Here is a 10,087-nt window from a genome sequence, read left to right on the forward strand (position 1 = left end):
GAAACATTGTGCGGCTAACTTCCTGTCTCGCTACCCTGCCCTGTGTGCTGCCTTTGACGACTGTGACGTTGAGTGTCTGCAGGTGACTGACCCCCACTGAAGGTGAAGGAGGTGGCCTGCCTTATGCCATTGTATGGTGTGAGAGATCACCTTTCAACGTCAGAAAATTTAGTGCTCTACACATGCAAAGATAGGTGTGTACAACTTGTGATTCCAGAAGAATTTCGTCAGCAGGTGTCAGCAAATCTACATGCAGGTCACCAAAGGGCTCAACTCCATGCTCAGGAGAGCCAGACAATCTGGTTATTGGCCTGGCATGGAGGGCAACTTCAGCACCACAGGAACAAGTGCGTTATTTGTGACACACACGCTCCATCCCTACCTGAGGAAGCGATGGTCATCACACCGCCCCCAGAATACCCCTTCCAGTGCACGGTTGCGGATATGTTAGACTCACGGGATGGATGGAAATAGCCCATTTCCCCAATGGTGCTACTTCACAGAGAGTAATGTCAGAGCTAAGAGGCTACTTCACGAGATGGGGGCCACCAGAGGAAGTGTCCACGGATGGAGGCACTAAACTGGTAAGCAAAGAAATGTCTTCCTTCTTTAGGAGATAGCGGGTCAAGGTGTGCCTCTCATCAGCACATTTCCCGCAATCAAGTGGTAGGGCAGAAGCAGCTGTAAAAACTGCGAAAAGAATCATCAAGGTAAACACAGGGGATGGAGGCAGCCTGGACTGCAACAAGGCCGCTCTTGCAATGTTGCAATACCTGAACACACCCATCTGCAACATCAACAAGTCCCTCGCACAGTTGGCGACTGGGAAGCAATTATGAGATGACATTCCCAAGGCAAAGCAACGTTACCTGGTCGACAAGTTTCACATTGGCCGAGTGCATTTCACGCTCGGCTACCATTCCGGTGGTCCGAAGTTCGATTCTTGGCTCGCCCAATGCGGAACCAGAGGAATTTTTTCTGGTGATAGAAATTCATTTCTCGATACAATGTGGTTTGGATCCCATGATAAGCAGTAGGTCCCGTTACTAGGTAACCAATTTGTTCCTAGTCACGTAAAAATATATCTAATCCTTCGGGCTAGCCCTAGGAGAGCAGTTAATCACTTAACTTAACCTGGTCGACAGGCACTGGCAGCAGGTATTGTGTAGGCGTGAACTTCAAACGGCCACCAACAAAGAGAAAATCAGTGCCAATCATGCCACCAGGACACTCAGACCCTTAGAGGTAGGGGCCCAAGTAAAAGTGCAAAATCAAGCTACAAATGAATGGGATTGTACAGGCTTGGTGGTGGACTCCCTCCTCCACCAACAGTACAGAATCAAATTGGATGGCTGTGGATGGCTGTCACTAAGAAACAGGAAACACATCACATCCATCAACAGCACCGACGTTCCCGTCATCTCACACACCCACCCTCCTGCACTATCAGCCACCGAATCAACGCAGCCAGAGGCACCAGCACGCCCTAAGGGGCAAACTATGCACCAAAGGTGACTATCCGATTATGTCATAAACAGTGTGAACAAGTAAAAGTTATATTCTACCGAGTTAATTAAGTTGACTCCATTACAGAATGAACATATAACTTGCAATACGTTACTTATTCTTTTGTTTGATTGTTTGTTTTCACAAAAGTTCATTGCCCTTTGTTTTATTTTATTAGATATACATTGTGCACACATCTGTTTCTTATAATATCAAATTTTCATATAATTATTATAGCCATTTCATAGCATCTCTTGCTTATAATTAAATAAAAAAATTTGGAAGGGAGATGTAAGATTGTAGAAGAGAATGGGACTTGTTTTCCTGCCACGGGGGGGGGGGGGGGGGGGGGGGAAGGGGGTGGTGGGGGGGAATGGTTGGCATTTCCCTCCTACCGAGTCAGTTTGCAACTGGCGCTCTTGCAGTATGTATCACTCTGCAGTACACGCATCATTGGACACCGGGGTTTTATCAATCCTACGCATCTAACATCCTACAATTACCAAAGGGAAAAGCACAGTCGTCTCACGCACCCAACTCGCACAACCATGTGTTTGGTGTCACTTCTCTCATGATGCCACCAGTGTGAGGAGGGACTCAAGAGATGCTTCGCTTCATCATTCACTGAGTAGCTCAAAAGAATGATCAAGACTAAGGAACGAAATGTCTTGGTGGATGTTGCTGAACATGATGAATCTGCCTCTTGTAAACGTTTCTTAGTGCAGAAGATGCAAACAAGACAACGGACATGTAAAGATAATGAATGGATCGAGTTCATATCCACGGGGAGGTGCAAAAAGCCCGTCTTGAAGAATGGAAGATATGAGTCAGAAAACAGAAGAGGAGGAGGAGGGAGGGACAGAGGAGTAAAAGTCTGGTCAAAGGAAACGGAAACGAGTCATAACACTGTACAATCAGAAAACTATTGATAGCCATGGAATGATTATCAGTAGTGACATCTTGATGGATGTTACTTGACTGACTAAACGTAGGATAGGCACTTCAAGTAAGGGTCGTCCTAGATGATAAAAATTTTAGGGCAATTCTCAGCAAAGCAACGCACCAAAACTTGATTGCTTAGGGTGCTCTGCCTATAATGCTCATACAAATTATTAAGTAAAAAAGCTGTTGTTTATGGTCACCCTCTGCACCAGGAACAGTGACTGTTTGAATCTTTTGACAGAGAACAGAGAACTATGACAGGGCTAGAGGCAGGGTCATTGACCTCTTGAATTAGCCTGCAGTCAATTCTTTCAAGAGGAGTAACAAACAACGAACCTCCTCAAATATGCGGAAGTTAGTCTACAAGAAAACCAAACTGGTCAGTGTTGAACGAGGGAGCTTTGTCTTACGTGTACTACATTTAGCATGAAGGTCATGAACCCTAAGCTAAGTTGTAATCAGTGTTGGCTCATCAGTAGACTGAAACTGCAGCACCCCCCATAGATTTCATGTATATGCACAAAATTATCAATATAATACATGAATATGATAAATTAAGTGTAGATTATCAATAATCCTTAGAAAATTATTACCATTCTCTTGTTTTATATATATAATAAATGAATTGAAACAATATATGGAACTGCAGTGCTCAGCAGTTCTAATTTTGCTAGCAGGGTGATAATGTAGTCAGCCTGTGCGTAAAGGTGAAGGGAGCAATGCACTGCTCTCTCGAGCAGTGTCAGTCTAGCTGTTGGAGGGTGGTGTGTTTTGAAACCAATATGTAGTATTAGTGATAGTGATCAAATTAGTGACGATACTGATGATATGTAATGTAATGCAGAATAATCAACTCAGTGGTGAGTTGCAGTACTAGGTGGGAAAAAAAGATAACCACATTAATGTCTGAGTAAAATTCAAAATAGTAGCTTTTGGCAGCGGTTCTGCTGCCTTCCTCAGCGGGAGAGAGAGAGAGAGAGAGAGAGAGAGAGAGGAGAGACAAAGGTGAGAGAGAAAGTGTGTGTGTGTGTGTGTGTGTTTATGCAGTTAACATCAAGGAATTTGAAAAAAAATGTAATAAACAGCACCCCTATGAATGATAGCCACGAGCCACCTGTTGTGAAAAAAGATTTGGTTTGTATGGTGCTTTTACGTTGCATGGACCAGTGGTTATTCAGCAACGGGACCAACGGCTTTATGTGACTTCCGAACCACGTCGAGAGTGAACTTCTATCACCAGAAATACACATCTCTCACTCCTCAATGGAATGGCCGAGAATTGAACCCGCGACCACCGAGGTGGGACGCTAATACCATACCCACCACGCCACTGAGGCGCTTGTTGTTGTGAAAAAAAGAACGTGCGCACTTTTTTCCCGATGAATTCCCGCCCTTCTTCCCCCATTTCTCCAATGGTGTACAAAGATCGTCTGACCTGCATTCTCCAATAATTTGATCACTTTACTCTCGACGGAGGGTTCCAGCTTTACTGTGTGAACACCATGTTCTCTCGCAGGACCAAAATTGTGGCGAATATTTACACCATGTAGTATTTAAGGGTTCTAGGCCTGGTGGAATGGCCTATAAATCTAACCAATGGTTCTTTTTGGTATGATGTGAAATGTCTTTTGCTTGAGTTTGGATCCCAACCCACGCACACACATACACACTCCTCATGGTATGTTAAATCTTAGTTAGTTGCAATAAGTGAGCCCTTCTTGCTATCTTTAAATGAACCGAAATTCACTAGCCAGTACGTCTATAAAAGGCGGCGGACAGTGTGCGTCGCTCTCTCTTGACATCTAGCAATCCTAAAAATAATTGGGGAGCGTTCCAGCTCTCGAATACGTGAGTGTGGGGTGAGAAGTTGTCTGTGACCATGCTGTGATTGAAAAGTAATCTTGATATATCTTTTGCATCGATAGTCGTAAACTTGAATTAGTAATGATTTTGTAATGATTAGTTATTGAAACGCAAGCTCAGTGCCTTGGTTTTTTTTTCCAATAAACGTATCCATTTAAGTAATTTTCTAGACGGTCACGTGTTTAAGTTCATGTTTGAGTCTGTTTCGTGTTTATTTCGAGATCATGTCCGTTCTTGTTGAATTTATTCAAAGTTTATTTTTATAATAAAAATGATAAAAATTCGTATTCGCGCATCATTCAGTTGTCCTTGAGTAAGGACTGGTAGCCACACCGCCACTGGTTATAATTGCACAATCGGACTGTACAGTTATAACTGAACGTTAGTGGTGGTCTTTTCTGGGATTAGTGGTGGTTCTAGACAAAATGGATTGGTGTTTCAAAGCTTCATGTAAATAGAAGAAACTTTAAGGCGTAATAAAAGAGAGCCATAAAAAAGTTAGAAGAAAAGTATAACATTTACACATGAAGTTTAGGTTATTGCTATCATATTTTCAATATTTATATTGATCATAAAGAGAATTGGTTCTTCAAAACAAGACGTACCAACATCAAAACCGCGTAAAAATTTTCCTATAGACCTGTTGAAAGGGGTATGATCTTCTAGTGTTCCTTTTACAGTTAATAAAATCTTCACAGGTGACCTTTTTATCAAAATCTATGCTACGTCAACATTGAACGTAATTGAACAGGATTATTACGTCTTATAGTTTGCAAAGGTATTGACTGTTCACAGTCTAGCAAGAACTGCGCAAAAGTCGAAAAGTATGAAATTTGGTAGGAGTTTTGCTAAGAATAATAGCTTGCACGCCAATTATGAAAATATAGGGTCAGTGTTGGAAGCCAAGGTGGTAAGGTATGAGAAAAGATGAATAACTCTAGTCTTTCGATGATGGTACGATAATGTTTTTTTTTTCTTTTTCTTTTTGTCAGTATTTGGTTTTCCAACATGACGGTAGGGCACTGACCAGAAGAACGACAGCAATTCTTGTATTAATAGAGATGATGAGGCACAAAAGCAGATTTTGCATTTATCGTAGAAGTGCTTTCCAAAAACTACAAGAGGAAGTAGATGCTACAACATTCATTCCTGGAAATTTGAAATGAATAAGATGTGACTAGAATTAAGAATTACCCAGAGTTGAAAGGCAATGAGTTTAGCCAAATAAAAGCGCCAGAGCGCACAATTTATGCGTGTAGAATAACTATGCATATTCCATGAGCGCTGTCACAAAATGAATTTGGCAATGTTCATCAGATAACACGCTCAAATTTTCCATTGGCTGAAACTAATGTGGTTACACTGCAAACCTAAATGGAGATTTTATACGTGATTTGCATTGAGAAATCGTAGTGTTCAGCCATTCTACGTTTACAGCGAAATTCATCCTCCCTTTTAACTGCAACGAACATTTCAGAACTAGCAAGTCACAAATGTCATCACAGATTTAAGGGAGACCCATTGCAGGCAGCAGGTTCCCCCCAGCTGCTTCAGCAAGGCCGGGGAGGCGGACGAAGACAAATCCTGAGGCACATCTGACGTGGAAGGAATGTCTCAAGGCTCAGAACCCCGGAATGGAGCATAAAATCGTCATAAATTAAGAAAGTTTCCATTGATGAGTGTCAGATTTGCCTCCAACACAGATTTGAACTTTTCTGATTGCTTCTGCATCTGAAATGAATTGCTTATTTTTATTTTCACTGTTAGGAGTCCAGCATGGAGTTACCTGCTTGACTAAGTAATAGGAATGCACAAAACATGAAACAATTGAACTCTAGTTTACCTCACCATTATGTGTAACATGGTTAATGAAAATAAATGTCTCTCAAAGAATCACTTACGTGGCGCAGACGCTGAACTTGAATGTTGCATCTGTAGACAAGACATAAGGAGGAGTCTTGATATTCACATCGAACCTGGGCAGCACATATTCTCCAACTTTGAAACTCTGCGTTTTGGAATTGCCCTCGCCTGTCTTCAGTCGGATGTGGTAGAACCCCTTCAAACAAAACAACGGTTAGATTAATTAACAAAACTGACCGATGGAAAGTTCGAAAGCGAACCAGACAAAAAATGATCCAAATGAATCAAAGTCTCTCTCAGGGCAACTGTTTCTGTTAGGTAGCAAACTGAGGCTACTGACTTCATTAAAGAGCTTAACGAAATAAAATTTTAGGATCAACGAAGAACATCCACTCATGAGTAAGTACGATTTTTCTAGTCCAATAACAAACATTTGCGCTTATTGAGAGCTACAAGACTATCAATGACTATTCAAGAAAAGCAACGGTTTTAAGAAGAACGTCATTCTCGTAACTGAACTGACAGAACTTTCGTCGTATGTAAATTACTGTTCATTCATTTAAGAGATACCACGAGTAAAAATAATCTGATCGTTAATTTTTCACGTAACATATTTTGTCAACAAATCATTAAATACTGAAGGTCCTAATGAAAACTATCAATAACTTGTACAAGACTGGTATTATCTATTTCCCTAATGTTATTCTTATTATGAAATCATTACCATTTTCAGATTTGTTTCAATTCATTCGCGTCAGCAGTGGGGCACTAAACAGAGTGAAGCCCTATTAATCGAAGATACGTGTTTATCATTTTAACATCTAGTCATGCGGGTCATTCATTAGAACCGAGAATTTCCATCACGTAGTAAATCTTAAACTGGTTGGTAAAGATGTTCAGTTTCGTTAGTTCGAAGTGACCCGGATATGGATGGCTACTTTACCTCTTCCGGCTCATCAACAAGATCCATAGAAAGGTGAACGATGCCTTGCGAGTTGTCGACATCCAGCCATTGGGCAATGCGTGTCTTGGAAGGGGTTTCAATCCAGACCTCTGGATACTGAAAAAGAAAAGCAAAATCTGCCAAATTCATATTTCTGAGGCATTGGGAAAGTTCCTTACCCCTCGCTTGACGTTCAATGAGTTACAGATGAGGGTCAAACAAATTGCATTTTTTATACATAAGCCTAACCGAAAGGTCGAACACACTTTCTGGCCCCCTATAAAGTATGGATGGAGCCGTTATAACTGACGAAAAAAATATTATTGGCTTCATACAAAGTCGAGAAAATAAGGTAACAAGATTTTGTAACTTCCCATCTTGATTTGTCTTAGTGATTATAGTTTTTTTATTAACAATGAGCATTATACTTATTTTGGTGTATGTAAATCCGTCACACAAAACAGGATTATCATCATGAAAGAATCTTGAACAGCCTGTGAGTGTATTCTGAAATATGAATGCACTGGGACTGGGTTAAATCACATCGGAATATTCCAGAGTCACTCGTGGGAACTCACATTTTTCGTCGAAACATTTAAGATGGGACCAGTAACAGTTAGTAGCCTGAACTGCACCGTTTCCCCAGGCTGGTATTGATGTTTGTCAGACTGGATAAACACACTCTCCTTTGACCTGGGCCGCAGTCGTACTTGACCAGAATGGTCGAGATCCTTGCCACTCAAACTGCCGGTGACATTGATTCTTCCTTGATAGAAGTCGGAGTCCGACACCTCAAGATCACGACAAAATTCGGCCTTTCCTGGAATGAAAAATACGAAGCTAAGTTAGACTTCGTGTTCAGTAAATGCTTTGCCAGTTGATAGAAAATAGACATAAGAAATAACATATCTACTGGTAAGTTGGAATCTGAAATATGATGACAGTTTCCGAGAGTCATCTATCACAGTTTTCAGCAATGCATACACAATGGAGATCGAATAGTTATCTGTGTAACATGTTTTAGAAATAACAGCACGATGATATGAGATAAAAAGCTTACATCACCCTTTATGTCTCTGTCTTTTGTTGCCCTTTCTTTAATAGAATAAAACGTTTAAACAAGTACAGTAGGGTTTTAGTCTTGTCAACGTTAGAACCAGGACTTTTGCAAGTCATCCTTGAAATTTATATTTTTAACTTTTGATTTATTCATCACACCTAATTCCTGAAGTCTATATAAAGGCTCCGCTTTCAATGTGATGGCTGTTGCCTTCTGAGGCCTCCCCATCCATTTTTATAAATTTCTGTGTCCACTTACTCAGTTACATTGCATTCTGCACACTAATATAATTCGACAACGTCTCTGTCAGTAACATTTTCATCGCCTCCTATAAACTGCTTCCACTTCCAAAAATCTCCACTCAACTGCTACATCAAGTAGGGCTAGGTCTTCCAACTCTCCTGGGAGCCCGAGTCTAGATGACAATATGACGATCAGGACTCAGGAAGTGAATGAGCCGCCTCCCTGGCCAGCCTTTGCTAAGTCCAGTGGCCTCACTTTTCAGACGACATCGATGACTTCAAACTATTATACAACGGTAGCAGTGGCAGTGTTGACAGAATTGTCGAATTTTTGTTAATTAATAAATAATGTTCGGATGTGAATCAGGACCGGCAGTTTCTCTTCCAGAATTGGAAGTTAATTATTTAGATTGCTTGAGTACGTTGAGTGATGGAAACATTTTCTGCCGCTGGTGAAATCAATATTTTAGAATGCTGTGGCTTGTCATCACCTCAACTTACTACGATGAAAGCATTTAAAAAAAGTGCAAGAGGACACTAAAATAATGCAAGTGATATGATGCCGGTGGATTCACTAATTAGATTTATGATTTACAAATAACTAAAGTTGTACTCCCAAGCACGAACCAGATGTAACTGAATTCACGCTTGACTAGTTCTTGCAGATTCGCCTTTGCTCTCTGGAATCTGGTTTTCAAACGACAGGAGGTATCACGTACAGTCCCCACGCCTATACTTACATATCAATGAGTTTTCTATATTTTGAACAATTACCAACAGTACAGCGTTTGTTAAGAGGATAAGTGAATGGACTTGGGAACCACAATTCTCAAAGCCATACTTCAAATTCCATTTTTTTTTTTTTTTTGGTAACAATGACTGTACGTGGAATTTCTGGTACGATATTGTTGGTGAAGCTGTGCTGCAATATTGAACATTTCAGAAGATGGAAAACATATATATTATATATATATTATATATATATATATAGATAGATATATATATATATATATATATATATATATATATATATATATATATATATATTGGATAGAGTGGTTTTCTTTAATTGTAACCAGTTTTTTTCTTTTTTTATAGTTTCATATTTTTTTCACTTCATTGTGAGGGTTACTAATAGACGCATCCGGCGGGTAATGGGGTTCTTTCCATTTACTCTAGTATACATATTGATGTCATCAAGCTACTAATACAATTATGGCGTTTTGTAACGCATGAGGACGGAGAGGCTGTACATTTGCCAAAGACCTAGTTTTAAGTATTTACAAAAGACTGCGGTAAAATGTTGACAAAAGAATTAGGTGCCATCATTTGAAAATAAGTAATTATTAATGCATATTATACATAAATAATATTAATGCACACGTATAATTTCTTCAATTTTATTATGCACTCCTGTCCGCGTGTTTGAGGTCTTGTTCCACGTGGTTGAAAGGGTGTCTCCTCCACGAGAGCCTTAAGGATCTGTCTTTGGATGTTGTGGTTGGGGCGTTGCATGGCAATGCTGACTGCTTCTGCTATCAATAAAATGGGGCGGTTTTGTTCAAATGCCAAGAAACCGAGAATGCCCTGATGCATATAAACGATCTGTGGTAAATGCATACATAAAACGCGCCGTAACACACTGTTCAACGTGGAGGTCGAAAACGA

General features: G+C 40.3%; 1 protein-coding gene across 2 annotated transcripts in view; it reads right to left on the reverse strand.

The window, feature by feature from the left end:
• LOC135206041 (alpha-1-inhibitor 3-like) overlaps positions 1–10,087 on the reverse strand; it is a 168,601-nt gene that overhangs the window by 83,870 nt on the left and 74,644 nt on the right. For both annotated transcript variants that reach the window (XM_064237237.1, XM_064237227.1), the window contains exons 3-5: positions 7,696–7,937; positions 7,118–7,234; positions 6,213–6,370 (exon numbers count right to left, since the gene is read on the reverse strand). In XM_064237237.1, coding sequence (XP_064093307.1) covers positions 6,213–6,370; positions 7,118–7,234; positions 7,696–7,937 — 517 coding nt within the window. The remainder of the gene's footprint in view (positions 1–6,212; positions 6,371–7,117; positions 7,235–7,695; positions 7,938–10,087) is intronic.

Source organism: Macrobrachium nipponense, chromosome 11 (assembly GCF_015104395.2).
Source record: "Macrobrachium nipponense isolate FS-2020 chromosome 11, ASM1510439v2, whole genome shotgun sequence".
Taxonomy (NCBI): domain Eukaryota; kingdom Metazoa; phylum Arthropoda; class Malacostraca; order Decapoda; family Palaemonidae; genus Macrobrachium; species Macrobrachium nipponense.